This window comes from Stegodyphus dumicola, chromosome 7, assembly GCF_044657685.1.
Source record: "Stegodyphus dumicola isolate Sdum_Otavi_A_Nest chromosome 7, ASM4465768v1".
Taxonomy (NCBI): domain Eukaryota; kingdom Metazoa; phylum Arthropoda; class Arachnida; order Araneae; family Eresidae; genus Stegodyphus; species Stegodyphus dumicola.
Window position 1 is genome coordinate 27,717,113 of NC_140774.1, and position 17,028 is coordinate 27,734,140.

General features: G+C 31.8%; 1 protein-coding gene across 1 annotated transcript in view; it reads right to left on the minus strand.

Annotated features, from left to right (window-relative positions):
* Positions 1 to 505: 505 nt before the first annotated feature.
* LOC118185497 (uncharacterized) overlaps positions 506 to 17,028 on the minus strand; it is a 33,176-nt gene continuing 16,653 nt past the window's right edge. The window contains exons 6-11 of the mRNA XM_085820006.1: positions 6,693 to 6,777; positions 6,496 to 6,613; positions 5,715 to 5,782; positions 3,693 to 3,777; positions 3,560 to 3,604; positions 506 to 2,129 (exon numbers count right to left, since the gene is read on the minus strand). Of these exons, the coding sequence (XP_085676132.1) occupies positions 2,043 to 2,129; positions 3,560 to 3,604; positions 3,693 to 3,777; positions 5,715 to 5,782; positions 6,496 to 6,613; positions 6,693 to 6,777 (488 nt within the window). The 3' untranslated portion in view covers positions 506 to 2,042. The remainder of the gene's footprint in view (positions 2,130 to 3,559; positions 3,605 to 3,692; positions 3,778 to 5,714; positions 5,783 to 6,495; positions 6,614 to 6,692; positions 6,778 to 17,028) is intronic.

Genomic DNA, 17,028 nt, shown 5'->3' on the forward strand with positions numbered 1-17,028 from the left:
GCAGAAGATCATATGGTAGCCCATCAAGTTTTTTATTTCGTAGAAATGATATTAAAATAAAAATTAATTATTTCTCAAAAGCTGTCCAAGCTGAAATGTGGAGATGTGTGTCTAAGATATCAAATTTAAAGTCTCTGAGAATTTGAAAGGAGAGAGTTTTAACAAAATTATGATGAAAAATATTTATATATGGCACAGTTGAAAAATGTTTATTATTTATGAAGTGTAGATGGTATTTTGTTATTGAATGTAACAAATACATTTTGTGTGTACAATGAATTGTAGAGTAGATATTTGTATAGTTAAGGTTTTCCTTTCAGTGTACTATTTAAGGTTATATTATATTATTTTCAATCATGTATTTGTATGTGCTTGTTTTTGAAAAAACTTATATAATTTTTTTTCTTCGCATATTTTTTCCTGATTTGTCATTGGTAGAGTGTTTTCAATAACAAAATGCAGTCTCTGAATTAGTACTTTCATCTAAAATGTATTATTGGTAGCCTTTTGGATAGCATATATTTATTCACAATGTCAAAATAATGTAAAGATATTATTTTCATTGCTCAACAAAATATTTATAACTTGAATAAAATATAGAATTTAAATAAAATATTTAAAATAAAAGATGAAGTTTAAAAAATAAATATAAAAATTTCAGGTATTTCGGTAGTGTAAAAATGCACATATATATTAAGATATAAAAACAAATAAGTTTTTTAACATCAATAATAGTAAATTTATCAACCGCAATTTTAGATAATACATAAATGAAATAAAATACATTAGTACAAAAAACACTTATATAAATTCAGAAATTAACAACATTTCAAAGAGTACTTTTACTCAAATATTCGTTTTTTTTTTTTTTTTTTTTTTTGTTGTTGTTGTTATATTTCTTAAATGAGTTAAAATCTTAGTATTTTCAAATATGCAAATACTGGAACAGTTAAAGTTTTTTACGTTTTAAGGCGAGAGCAGGAGAGTTATTTTTAATTCTTTAAAAATATAAATAATATATTCCAATGGAAATTATAAAATAAAATTCATAAAGAACACATTGCATTAATTTATAAAATGTGGTGTAATTGTTAGAGGAATAAATTCACAATAAAATGAAACGTAACAATGTGGGCATATAATGTTAATGAAAGATCTTTTAATTGAATAACGTTAATTCATTATCGATAATGAATTGAATAATTTATAATTTAATTTAATTATTAATAATGAATTGAATAATGTATAATTTAATTAAATTATTAACAGTGAATTAATTGTATGTTCATTGAATAATGTTAATTGAAGCTCTTTTCATTTAATAACATTAATTCATTATTAATAATGAGTTGAATTATTAATAATGGAGGAATTGAATAATGTAAATTAAAGGTCCTTTTATTTCATAATTTCATATTCACAACAAAATACAAATAGGAAAGTGGAATAGTGAATTAACACAAATAGGAAAGTGAAACAGTAAGCGCGAAAAACTTCCGTGCTTCAGTATTTCATTTCACGTTCTTTATTTGAGAAGGGAAGTTAAAAATGGAATGGATTTAACATCGTTTCAATTACTTCTTTCAATAATAAATAAATAAATAAATAAATAAAACATTTGCGTACATATTCTGTACAGCATAATAAATATTGCATTGCGTTTTTTTCTGAAGTTTTTATTTAATCGGGTTGATTCAAAATATCAGAACGACAAATTATATTCCGGGCAGTATTTACTTGCGCTGTAAGAAATTGATTTATTTTTTCTCTGAAAATCTGTTTTCGAATACTGTGCTCACCTTACATTTAATTTGAACATAAAACTTTATTTGTTAACCGTAAAATCATGAAATCAAATCTCATCTGTGATAAATATTATCATATCGGTTTGTACACATTTAGGTAATTTATGCAATACAATCTAATAACAACATCATTCTTTACTTAAAATATATATGCGAATATGCAGCATTATTCTTGGAAAGTTTCAGCTAAGTTTAACGCAGAAATGTACAACAGAAAAGGCTTTTGTATTTTTCTCGCTAATATCCTTTGTTCCATTCAATATGATTCATAAGTGGCTCTCCATTTACATATCTTTTATAGTTTTGAGCTATGAATTTAGCAATCTGAAAAATAGATATTTACAGAAATTAATATTAGAATAAACAAATTAATGAATTAAGTCAATAAATGCCAAAAAAAAAAAAAAAAAAAAAAAAAAAAGAGAGAAGATGCATCAACTAATGGCTAACTAATTAAATTAAAATAAGTTAATAAACTGACAGTTTTCATAAATGTATTTAAGAGCATCTGCACAGCTGTAAATGCATCCTTACTCCACCTAATGAAATTATAAAATTCATACTTGTCTTAAAATATAAAATCATATTAAAATACCTTATACCTACTCGATTAAATTTATGTTAAAAAAGCATATTTATTTCGTTTTACCTCAGGGTTTAGTATTTAGATCATTTAATTATGTCCTTAAACGTTTTCAATACATCAGGCTTACATATGAAAGACTTTCTTGGAAATATATCTTGCAAACATGTTCAAAAATAGGCGGTGCAACTTACGCGCGAGAATATCTTATATTTATACCAACATGGAATTAAAAAAAAAATTGAAACTATTTATCACACGAAAAAATATATATGCCTTACACTCAGAGTAAATGTAAACATGCTTTTGATTCAATCAACTACTTTAGGTTCCGCTATATTGTTTGAATATGGTAAAGAATACGGAGCTAGAGGAAAGGATGCCTTCATGGGGAACACTTTAAATGAAACTGATTCGTATTCATTTTACATATGTGGAAAATCATGAAAACCAACCCTAGAGCCAGCTCTCTCCCCCGAGTTCGAACCTAGAGCGAATTGCTAGTATTCAACAGTCTTTAACCACTCGGCCATTGTAAGGCTGAAATACATAGGAAGGTAAAAGGAATCCGAATTACTTAAGATAAATGCATATGATAGTGGCAGAATGTAAAAATTAGCGTAAATTGATAGTATAATGCATTAAGTGTGATCCATTCTGCTTACGCTGCAGAGTCATTAGTTTTTCCAAAGCAGGAGACATGAAACGTCAAAGGTGTTCTCGTCGCTCCGGACCTCCAGATTGCCAACCGGATCTGCTTCCAGTTACACCACAAAAGCACGTGGGTGAGAAGGAGAAAATTCCGTACATGCTCTCCAACTTAAAGAATGTTGAGAAGGGAGCCTGGTCGCCAAATCCACGAGGTGACTAATTATAGTCCATACACATTTTAGTTCAGGCGCCAGCTGCAGAGTCTATTAGGGTTGTCAAAGCAGGAAAGTGGTCCTTAAAGGCCTAAACAGTAATCAAACCCTGCTTCTATGCAGAAGCTGAGAATGTCTAAGCAATTTTTAAATAGATATAAAAGTCGCATGTGCCGGTCGTAAGCAGTATCAGTGGTGGTCATATATAGAGTTCTAAAAGTATGGAGTTCAAATTCCATTCGAAGTTTCAAGCTCATTTAGAAATTCATGTGTAAAAACCAAACATATTTCAAGAAAACAGTACTTACTCCATCAATTCTAGGAATAGCTCCGACATGAGGAGTAATATAAACCTATAATATAGGGTATGTCAGAATTAAAACATATTTGAGCAAACATTATGTAAGAGAATGTTAATGGACAAAATGTTAGAAAACAGACCTCTGGTGTTTGCCACAGTGGACTAGACGGTGGGAGTGGTTCAGTTTCAAACACATCCAAAACTGCTTTAGATATCCATCCTTCTCTGTAACAATAAATAGTTACAGCATTTCCTTCTGCTATTATCTACCGCTGAATGCTATGCATTCATATAAAATTTCAAAGCATATTTTATTTCAACTATAAATATATTTTATACCCTCAAATATAACTCAAATACACAAAAGCTTACGTTTAGTAATATTTAGCAATTCTATGAGCCATTAAACTCAACAATTTTATGACTGCCCGATTATTAGATAATTTTAACTTAGAAAGCTCACTAATAGCATTGTTATTAGATTATTTTCAGTTAGAAATTTCGCTAATATTCTTTAGTTTACATGAAACTTTTAAGTAGACTTTGCTTCAAACTCAAGCTTTTTTAACAAATATTAAATATGATGAAATTAATTTAACTTTAAATTGCTATTGGCAACAAGTTAAAATTAACATTCATTTTGCAAATGGAGTTAGCATTTTATAGTTAGCAAAGCAAAGTTAAATAATACATAAGACTCGAACCATTAAATAAAACATGACGAATGCATGGGCAGTGATGGAAATAATACGCGTAGATCGAATGTTCTGCCAGTATAATGAAATATATCTTGTATTATTTCACATTCTCTGTCATAGATGGCACCACCATCAAGAAAAATTCTAGTAACAAAATTTCGCTGTTTTCGAACGCATTTATTATAGAATAAGTAATTAAATGAAAATTATATTCATTTCATATAATTTATTTGACAACAGATAAAACTAAAAGACAGATAGATTTATATTCTAGGTAATGTAAAAATCATAAATGAAGTATAAAGTTAAAATGAAGGTATTGCAATATCTTCAAGTGCTGTAGGTGCTTCTGTGCTGTAGCATATAGAAAAGTTGATACTGATAATCGCTAATCAGGACTACTTATGGTATTTTAAATATTCCCACAGGTATATTTATACAGTCTTCCAATTAACATGGAAAAGTTAGTGGCAATATCTTCACAGTGAGGTAAATCAGAAGGATGAGTAAAAATTACTTAACATGCATAAAACTTTAGCTGATGTTAAGTAATATTATTTGACCGAATATGCATGTAAATTACAGTGTGATCAATATACATGTGAATTATAATATAATTTTCACAAAAGGAAAAATTTCAAGAAGTGTTTTATGTCAGCTATTTTATCAGAGTGGTCCTAATTAGTACAATACAGTAGATTTAGTTTAAATTTTGATGCTTGAGGTTTAGATATGCATTTATAAGGTAAGACTTAAAATTTGCAATACCTAAGGATACCAGATACGCGATTCATGTTTGTTACCATGTTTTTTAGATATGTTACATACATATGACTTCTTAATCGTTTACAGTAGATAAAGATGTAAAATGTACAGTAACTTTATCCTTAATATTAAGCAATTAAATTTAATAGATGGATAAAATTTAGGTAATTAACATCAATGCACTGTTTTCGCGAATGCGCCGTCATTGAAAGGGCTGATGAGGATGCATTATAATTAGGGTAATAATTTTATTGCCATATGAATTTCCATAATTATTTTAGGGAATTGCTTGGTGAACTAACGGTTATTAAAATTTTCTGCGAAGTTTGTCAGTTTATCCATGAATTTTAGAGTTTTCTTATTAGGCTTTAATACCTATTTTATTTACAAGGGCGTTTACTGTATTACAGTAATTTTAACTCTGCTTTTACCCTGCTTTTTATTATTTTGAAAAACTGTTAATATTAATCCTACCCCGGAATGCTTGGAAAATTCTACGAATTTAAGTTCAAAATTTATTATTTTCTCTAGAAAAAAATTACTACTTTTACTATTAAACGTTGAGTACCTTATTTGATCACAGATGGCGCCACAATCAATACAATGTCTAACTTCTGCTACTAGGCACATTTTACGCGAAAAAAAGATAATAATATAAATGTAAATTATGTTAAAAATCTCAATTAAAGCTATACTTACTTTAAGGCCTTTATTATATTGTTTTCACTGATTATATCACCTCTTCCAATGTTTATAAATACAGGCTTCTGAAAAGAAAAATTTATAATTGCACAAGGTATTTTAAAACAAAAGGAATTACAGTTTTTATTTCTGAGCATATGCAGACTAATTCTTTCCAATGCAAAGCTTTTTTAATTAATTTTATTTTAAGGAGGTTTATAGTTTATATATAATAAAAAGGGATGAATTCTACTGCTGAAACTCAAGCAATTTAATCATATGAGGTATTATTAGATAAATTTCTAGTAAGAAAAATCTGAAAGTTGTGGAAATGGAGTAATATTACTAAATTACGAAATCATCTAAGCTCATTGAAGTTTAACGGAAATAGAAATAATAATTTTCATACTATACAGCCACAGTGATACATATGCAGTTGAGCATAACATCCACTTTGGTTTCTGAAGGTGCTGAAATCAGTTTTCGCTTAAGATTGCTCATGCGGCGAGAGTTATTCCGTTGTTGCAATGCATTTTGAGCATTCGAGGGCTTTTGCTTAAGTACTACAGAAAATTTAAGGCTGCTTCAGGAGTAATTTGATTTGTATTCAAATTTGTACTGATATAGATTCATTTCTTGCATTTCTGAGACAAATTTGTTTGACGTTAAAAGGTAAATGCTTAGGCTCATGCCAGTTTCTTTGTCAAAAATTAATTAAAAAAAAACTTCTTTAATTCTGTGCAGCAAATGCACACGGAACAAATTTTGAAAACTTAGATAAACTGTACTTTTAATTTACCTTTTTGCAGTTTTTGAGCACATCATCATCTAAAAGGCCCCTTGTTTCATCAGTACTGGGCAGAACATTGCACAAGTAGTCAACTTCTTCGAGTACTCTGTTTAAATCTGTAGTTGCCCTATATAAAATAATTACATGAATGAAAATTTTACACATTTAAGTAATCTGAATAGACTTTTTAAATCGAATTCACATACTCATCGTAGCTGTCTGTAGAAGAATTTCGAACAGTTCGAACGTATGCGATGACACGTGAGCCATTTCTTTTCAACATGCGGCCAACTAAACATACAAAAAATACATCTAATCATTGATATCTAAAATATGGAACAGTATTTCTTCACAACATTTGAAACTAGTTCGTTAATTGAAATGCGTTAAATAAATGAGTACTAAAGCCAAGTGAAATTCGGTTAAAATGCTTTTCACTGAAAAGGAGAAGTATTAATGTTACGATGAAACACCGAAATCTGGAGAATGTCGACTTTCACCGGTGAATTCACATAGTCGCTTGGTGTATGTCCGAAATATTTTCCAAGTACTCTTATTTCTGACTTACACCGGTGAATGTCGACATTCACCATGTACTAATGGTGAATGTTGAACATATAAGAATATTATATTTCCTTCTCCGTAATTCATTCGCGAAAAAACGCACTTAAGACTCAGAATAAGAACTTAAAACACACAGTACATTCAAAATGAGAAAGGAAAATAATAGAAGTTATAAATTTACCAAATTATGTGATTCAAATCTTATTTATTGCAACAACTTAAACTATTATGACACTTTGAATTGCACAAGAGGCCCTTGCTTTTACAACTGCATTTATTTGTGGAACACTTCCTTTTGGAATGGCAGCGTGTACATATACTCCTCTCTTTTCGACCTACACCAGAGCATATCTGTGATTGTCGACATACACCGATGAGGGTCCGAATGTACAAGAATGTAAAGAAATATTCGATCTTTCACCGACGTATTTGGTGAATGTTGACATTCTCCGGTGAAAATCGACATTCTCCAATTTCGGTCTTTCACGGTAACATTAATACAAATTAATGTAATTTCTTAGTTAAAGTGTTCTTTAGAAAGATGCAATGAGGAGAACGTATATGCGAAGTAAAATATATATTTCGCATTGTTTAAGATGCAATTTCGTGTGTGTAATATTAATATAGCTAGGAAATCTTTGTAAGAAAATTATAAGTGGATTTTATAAGAAAAGGCTACGCTACATGGTTAGGACAAAGGACCGCAAAAATAAAAAAAGATATATAGTTACCGCAAAAGTTTGAAATTCGGCATTCTATACAATGCCTAGGCATTGTATACAATGCCTAAAACTAGCCGGTAATATATGAAACGATTCATATTTCACACATTTCCTAGGCATTGTATAGAATGGCAAATGACAAATCGGCAAAGTATGAAATACATTTCCGACTTATTTCGAAGAACCGAAACTACTTACCAGAAGTTAATAAATGGTGTAAAAAGGCCAAAATGACTACTAAGAAGGAACCACGGGACTACTGGCTGCTTAATCGCTAGGATGTAATGTTCTTGAAAAACGAAAGTGCATTCATTTACCCTGTTAAAGAAAGCGTTATTGGTATTATATAGTATTACGTCAGTGACGCCGAGTTATTTTCCGTATTTGACGAAAACTCATTTGAGTACTGGACATGGACGTGACAGAATGTTGGAAAAATGTTCAACAAAATACAAAAACGTTACACGTAATGATATTGAACTGTACAACTGTCTTTGTGAGCCCTTCCAGAAAAACAAACTGATATTAAAAAGGCCATTGATGTGAAACTTATGATGGTTTTTGAATGTATTTCCGTTGTCAGGTAAATCTTACCAAGTCCTAGTCTCAGCCAGATGGCAAACTCATTACGATGCATCAAGATCATCTCACTATTTTTTTTTTTTTTTACGTATTTCGAATAACACATTTTTAATGATACTCTTTCATTAATTTTTCAAAATAACATTTGTATTTCTGAGGAATGAACGTTTTTTACAATAACCTTTTTTTCATACTTTGCCTAAAATGCATTTGTCATTCTACAGAATGCCTAGGTATTATATGCAATTCCTAGGGAAAGTATGTAATAATTCTCATATTTCATACTTCGCCTAAAACCGTCCGGCATTCTATACAATGCCTAGGCATTGTATTTCATACTCTGCATGTCTTCATCTTCCTCCTTCTCCTCCTTTCTTAAGAATATCCAATTACTTCGTGGTAATCTTGAGAGATTGTGACAGAAACAGATCTACATACCCCCCTCCAAACATGCGTTCGCAAATATTAACTTTGGCCGAACATGTAATTAGCTCGAAGACTACATCCACCCTCGGACGTCGAACATGTTTTAAAAACGAGAATATCTTCGTCAATCAATTCGTCATCTACGTGGTCATAAGTCACAGTTTACGGAAGTAAGAGACAAAGTAAATATTGCGTCTTTCAATCTGAATTGTTTCTGAAAATATGGACAGTATCATCAAAGTTCACACATAGAAACATTTTTATATAATTATTTTCTTTTAATTCTTAAATAATTCATTGGTCTGTTGGTTGAATAAGTTTCGTTACGCTGGGCGTCAGAAGCATAACATAAACAGTTTTCACATTTAAATCTTCAGAATGTTTTTATTATTATAATTTATATTAATTATATATTTTTTTATCTCTTAGGCCTAAATTTCGGATTTAAAATTATACCTTCAAAGGTGCCTCTGTTCTGATATTTTCAGTTGACTAGGTGCCAATTGCAGGATTTACGCTTGAAAGTATTCTAAAAGCACTATATTCTTTATTAGAGGAAGATCGTTTTGGCCACTGTTTCAATTGATCAAAACATTATAACTGTGGAGCAGATATCAATTGAGCGGCATGAGTTACAATTCTTAATGAATTGTTCTTAAGTAATTGTACAATTCTTAATGAATTGGCATGAGTTACAATTCTTAATGAATTGTAACTCATGCTCAAGTTGAAGAGTGTCTAAATATGAGATTGGTAACTGTTCAAAATATATTTAAGAAGAAAATATTACACCTATATGCTGGATTCTTCGCCACCTGACATTTATTAACTCCAGGTTCGAAAAGTTTAACGCGAAAGACCGAAATGGAAAATAGTTAATGAAGGATAGTCAAAAATAATTTTTAATATCATAACAAATGATGAATCTTAGCTGTCTCAATGTAATTCATAAACTAAGTACCTGTTTGCTGGATGGTTGTTTCCTTAATGCATAAGGAATTTTCTTTCTCCTTTCTTCATGTCCTCTTGGTGTAACGGTAGCACACACAGCGCGTATTTGACAGGTCCAGGTTCGAGTCCCAGGGATGGCACTGCTCATTTTTCATGATTCCTGCTTCAAAAGTAACCTAATGTCTCTACAGTGGCGGCTGAAATAAAAGGTAGTGGATGATGATTCTTCCCACCAGGATTTGGCGACTGGGATCCCTAATCCCCAGTCGCTGTTCAAAAGGGGGAGTCTATAAGGTATTTTCTCTCTCCTTTCTGCATCCATTCGTGGTGTAACGGCAGTACATTCAGTGCGTATTCGAGAGGTCCGTGATTCGAGTCCCGGCGAGGGCAATGCCCATTTTTCACATCTCCTGCTTTCAAAAACTACCTAATGTCTCTACAAGCTACACAAAATGGGGGGGGAGGCATCTTATCACCTATAATGATATGGGATTGAGAGTATGTATCTCAAGAATGTCCTGTAATAGATTACGTATTTTACACGCCACGCCACGTCTGCAAGTTTTGTTCAAATCATCGAATGTTGTGCGGCAAAATATTTGCCACATGTGCTCAAAAAAATTGAATTAGACGACTGCAGACTGGACTGTTAGAAATCGTGCTGCATTATAAAAACACAAGAGCTCACTCCACCAATAGAATATCAGACACATTCAAATATTCAGGTTCTTCTTCATTTTCCTTTTAGCTCAGATTTAGCTATATGTAATTTTTTTTTTTTTTTCATTTGTCAAAGCCAAGAAAAATAACTGCAGATATTTGTGTCATTTGAAACTGCTATGCGGGACAGCACACAGTTTGGTTAGACTATTTCGAAGAAAAGGGAGCGATATTTAACACGTGATTTGAAAGAATAAGAAGCTGTATTTAGCATACTAGAGAATTTTTTGAGAAAAAGTGATAACTTTTATTTGCCTTTTTTCATTTCTTTCTTTCATTCTTTAATTACTTTTATTGGTGTTTTTTCATGGAAACTTTAAAAACTTTCAATGTGGCCCCCTTAAATCTTATATTTTGTTGCCGAAATATATTTCTTCATTAGGTTAAATTTACTGAAAGAATCCTGTTAATAAAAATTATAATTATGAAAAAATTTGATTGAAATTGTTAAGTGGCTCTCACACGACTTCTTTTATTTTAAGGAAAAAAATATAGTTATACTTTTCGGGGTTAAGCAAGTTTCAAATAATCTAACATATTTCATCTGCACCGTGAAGTTTCTTCTTCAGATGTTATTAAACACTTTTCCATTCACCAGTCTTCCTTTCGATGAAGAACAGGCTGGTGTGTTTAAAGGTCAAGATTTCTCATGCTTGGACGTCTGAACAGGTATTACATTGATTTTTTTTAGCATTAGATGTGTATTTAATTCTTCATGTTTATTTGTAATAATTTTTATTTTAAAATTGTTTACATATTTATTTAATAATGTAAAGGGGCTTTCCTAGTTCTATATGATTTTTGTATAAAAGATTAAGCAAAATAAATAAACTGGAGTTAAGATGGCTTTTTCTAAGCCTTTTTGTTTATTCTACTCATTGATTACTGTTTGAGAAGCTCTTACGATGAAGTAAATTTATATGTTTAATACTGTATATTCATTATCTTTGAAGACTTGAGTACCAGCCTTATATTTTGATGATGTAACGCCGCCTAAAGATACTGATCTGACAAGTTCTAATGACCGGCAGTCTGAGAATGAGCTTCGGAGCCGGAATGACTATTTGTCATCCCCCGGTCTCCTTGGCCTTCACAATCCCCCCTTCTTTTTCATTCCTGAAAAATGGGAAGTTATGATAAATTAGAACTTTTTATCAAGAGGATTTTGTGAGTGAAACTAAAGTTCCCAAACTCCGTGACAATGAAGCAAGAAAATGACATTTCTTTTTTAAGTTCACAGTAATTTTAAGACTAATACGAGTTATAAAAATCGTAACTATTTGAATATGACCCTTATGGCTTTCAAATGAGTGTCAGCATTCAATAAAATTTCTACGTGACACAGCTTACAAATACAATTGTTCAGTTACGACTTCTTCTAAGTTAAGATGTTCAGTTCAATCTAAAGCAACACATTTTCAATTTTTCTAAGAAATCACTAGCTGTTTTCGTCGTCATTTTCCATAATTCTTAAATTTCATTCGGAATACTACGAATTCAGCTTTCGTCATGGATTGTTAACTAGCGAATATGTTAATTTTTTATGATTCAGTCTCTTCTGCTCTTGTGGGTAGTGTATTTGTATTATATTCTACCACAACGTTCTGTGTGCTATTGAGTTTTTGCTTAGGCAGATCTCTTCTACAGTAGTACCTAAGAGTCATTAGGATATTTTGAAGCAGGAGACATGAAAAATGAGCAATGCCCTCTCCTTGAGGTCCTTGACGAGGACCTCTCGATTCCGCCCCGAGTGTGCTACCGTTACACCACGAAAGCATGCAGAAGGGAGGGAGAAAATACCTTATATACTCCCCTTTTAAAGGACGACTGGGGATTAGGGAACCCAATCGCCAAATCCTGGTGATGAAGAATCATCATCCACCGCCTTTTAGTTCAGGCGCCACTGTCAAGACATAAGGTCATTTTGAAGACATTAGGTCATTCGAACCTGGACCTCTCAAATATGGAATTCGAACCTGGACCTCTCAAATATGCGCCGAGTGTGCTAACCGTTACACCACGAAGGCATGGAGAAAAGAGGAAGAAAATACCTATCGAATGAATCTGCAGCTTAACATGATTGACTGAATAATTTTTAGTGTGATTATTATCCCCACTAGATCACGATAGATTCAAAAAGGCTCACCAGTTTATAAAATACAGAACGTTTTAGAAAATCTTCATTGTTTATTAAATTCAAAGTTTCATTATTACACATTAGATATTCTGACTCGAAACTTTAGAAAGATTAGTTTTAGGAAGTTTATTGACGTCCTCTAGAAACATTCATAAAAAAAAAAAAAAAAAAAAAAAAAAGCAATTGTTGTAATTTCTTGTAGTATCTTCAGTGGAGTTCAACCATGAGTGTCATCTCTGGGCGTCTCCGACTGCTGCCTTCTTCATTTTCTAGACAGAACTGAGCTTTATGTGCTTCGTGTTTACCTGTATTAAAGACTGGAATAATCCTCATTCCCTTGATTTTAGCAGATTTTGCGAAAATAATACAAGAATTGAATTATTATTCAACTACTTTTTGCCTAGTTATATTGAGAGAATGAATTTTAAGTTTCAAGAATCTTAACTATGTACTTCATTTACTAAATCTCATTTGTAAGTTGTATTATTTCAAAAATTGCCTTATGTTATAATATGCACAAATTTTAAATTTTGATTTAATTAAGAACTTTTAATAATGTATAAAAGATTTAAAGTCCCCTACCCCCTATTATTATTCCTTACATGAAGGGTTCAAGACACAAAAATTTCTGAAGCTTTGAAATATAAGAACACATTTTAGAATTTATATTCGAGAAAATTTATAATTTGTCCCAGCTTTACTAATAATTAGTACGAAGTATCAGTATTGATATAATGTACAACCTAGTTAGTTATCTATTTGTTAGATGGCGCTACTAAATCAATATTTTTAAATAGGAAAATAAATACAAATAATTAAGAAGATATAAATCAAAATGATTCCTTTAATTAATTTAATAATTAAATGCTTAATTCCATTAAACTCTAATTTCTCCAAATTTCAAAAAATAAATACCGAAGAGGTCCTTAAAAGGACCTTTTCTATGCCTTGTTCGGCCATATACATTTCGAATGTCGTGCGGACATGGCCAAAGTACAGTCATCACTTTTATCAATTAATCTCCACCATGCTTCGGAGAGATAACGTGGGAGCATTTGCGGTGTGATACACCGCATGCTATGCAGAATCTTTAGCTTAAACAACCCCCAGCCCCCAGTATGATTCAGTTGTTTGAGAATTAGCTCTGTATTAGTACTAACTAAAAAATTTGAATTTAAAAAATTATTAGTAGCTATCTAAAACATTTGGGCATCTAAACAATAATAATTAATTAAAAGTGATACAGGGAGACCCAAAAATCCGTTAATATTTGAAAATTCAATAATTCACTGAATAATGTAATTACAGAGGTAAAACCTGACACACATGCTTGAAATGTCTTGGGGTTTTACTGAACACCAAAAAGAAAAAAAAGTATTGAAACGGCCAGCAGTTGGCGCTTCATATGATAAAAAGAGCAATAATTAGCATAACAATAAATTTTTAGCGAAGACTATGCTCTTTGTAACAAATTTTCAACATGTCGTCCGTCATTCATCAGCAATACCTGTAGCCGAGGGTCGATGTTGTGAACAGCGCTGTACAGCATATCTGAAGGTATGAGAAACTGCCGTCGGATATTGCCTTTTACCATCCCTAATGGAGTCAGACTTGCGATTTCAGGTAACCCCCAACCAATAATCACAAGGATTGAGATCTGGGGACCTGAGATGCCAAACATGACAGAAGCGACGGCTCAGCACGCGATCCTCACCAAACAATGAGTGCCAGAGATATTTTAATTTGGAGTGGAACGCCATTCTGCATAAAAGTCATACCTTGCAACAGGAATTTATGAGCCAGAGCAGCGATGATGCGATTCTGCAACATATCAACATACCTCGCATCCGTCCCACTGACAGTTTAAATAGCAGAACCACGCATTTCCTTGAAGAAAGGATTCCGATCACGCTTGATGTGATAAATCCACGTCACGCCGTGACCAACACCCGGAGACGAGGATAGAAATTGACAAAATCATGAAAGGATTGATTCCCTTCCTCACTACAGCTCATTTCATACACGATTCTCATGTGGCGTCACTGACATTTTGCTGTCTAGTGCCACATGTTGGCCTTGTTTTTTATTTTTATTTCTTTCAATAAAACCTCATGCCATTTCAAACATGTATGCCAATTTATACCTCTGTCTCTGTCTACATTATTTGATTATTGAATTTTTTAATTGTAACATTTAGTATTTAATAATTTGTAATGGCAACATTTAACATTTAGTAACTTGTGAATGGCAACACTTGTAAACATCTAAAATTAGAACTATCATGATACTGCAGTGCTCTATAACATATAATATTCTATGCTTATAAATAAATAATTTAAAAAGTTAAAATTGCACCCTCTTTATTTTATACGAATGTTAATGGACTTTTGGGTCTGCCGTTAGGTCGCATACTACATTAGTACCGAAAAATGTACAGCCTCGTTTGGGGAAAAATGTGTCCTTCGAGGACTGTTTGCTTTGTGCTGATGTTAACACACTAATTTAACCTGAACAATTTAACAAGAAGAAGAAGAAAACCTGGTCAGTTTTATATTTTAAATTATGAACATTCAACTGTCTGTAGCTCTTTGTCTCTCCATTAATTCTTCTCGATAAGGTATTTTTAGTAGCTTTCACAAAAGCGTGTATAAAATAAGAAAAACTAAATGTAAGCAAAAGAAATTTTTCAAATTCGAAGCATGATTATTCAGACTACAAATTATGCGATAATCGTTCGCCTGAGAGCACGTGATTTTATATGCATTTTAAGATGATAACTCCTTTAAGAAACAATAACACGCCGAATAAATACTAATTCAGAAGTCAAACAACAAAAATCAGCGTTATATTTACAAAATTTTCACAGGACTAGTTTCGATGGTTTTACCGAACCACCATCTTCAGCTGCAAAACCGCAAACCCCATTCCGCATTCCGCATCAGCTGCAAACCCCATTCCGGATATGAATTCCTGGGGTATTTATAGGATTCCTTGCCAGTGTGGTTTAATTTACATTGGCCAAACTAAGAGAGCCTTAAAATTTCGCGTCAAGGAACATGAGGCATATGTTAGAAAAAAGGAAACACAGAAGTCTTCTGTTGCTCAACATTGTTGGTCCGAAAACCACACTTTCAGTTTTTCTGCTGCCAAAATTATTCAAAAAACATCTTCCATTGGAGAACTGGATTTTCTAGAGGCATTTCACATTCATAAAAATCTTTCTGTTCTAGTTAACGATCCTAATTCCAATCCAAATTTGCCTTCGGCCTTTAAAGAAATTATGTTTTAGTTCCGGTTTTACCAACAGATGGCGCCACTTGCTTATTTTTGTCCAGGCTTTCTTATCTTATCTATTCATTATTTCCTATCTTGTTCATTTGCGGTTTTGCAGCTGAAGATGGTGGTTCGGTAAAACCATCGAAACTAGTCCTGTGAAAATTTTGTAAATATAACGCTGATTTTTGTTGTTTGACTTCTGAATTAATAACTCCTTTGTTTCGTTTATGCAAGCACGAGAATTATTGGCGTCTATAAAGCGGAAAAGTCGCCGCAAGGCATCTAAAGAGAATTGTTTTTATTTTAGTTTTATGTAATACCATTTTTTAATTTTAATTATCATCGTAATTGCATGAAGAAGATATGCTGACATAATAAAAGAACCTTTAAATTGCCATAACTTTTAAAGAAAATACTTAAATGATGAATTATCGAATAGCTTTAAAGTTAATTACAGATAAAATGAGGTAGGGTATATTAAAGATACGTGCAAAGGGATAAAATGTATAAACCAATGAAGCGATTTTTTCTAAATATAATTGGAACGATCGTTTCTATATGAAGCTGCTTGACCTATATTTGCAATGGCGATAGTTTTGTCAAAATCATTTGTTCAAGAAATTTTCTGCATTTAATGTTGTTTTATATTCACGATATGCTCTGAAATTGAAACCTTTTTTTCTCTATAGTATCTTCCAATTAATGTGTTTTACAAAACGAATTGATGAATGCAATACGCTCATATGAAATAGCAAGTACTCTGTACCGTAATGTCAACAACCGGTGATTAAATGTTGATCGATGTGAACCAGATCTATCTAGAAATATCTCATAATCGTATTATATTCCCTACTCCTAACATAAACTATTTGTTCTCTGCCCCAATTGATCATTTCTCTATCATTTTCAATCTGGCATTAATGTCACATTTTCTGAAACAAATAACTATTACTATTGATGGAATTTATCAAACAATAAGATCAAGAATATTAAAAAGGACGATCCACCTATATTCCCTAGTTTTTCCAAATAACTCTTATTCAAGAGCACATCTGATCATTTGGTAGATTTTAAAGCACATAATGGAGATTGATTTGGAATGTAAATTATATCATTGAGTCTGATGTGCTTGTAATATAAAAATGTCTAAAACGCAAAACATTA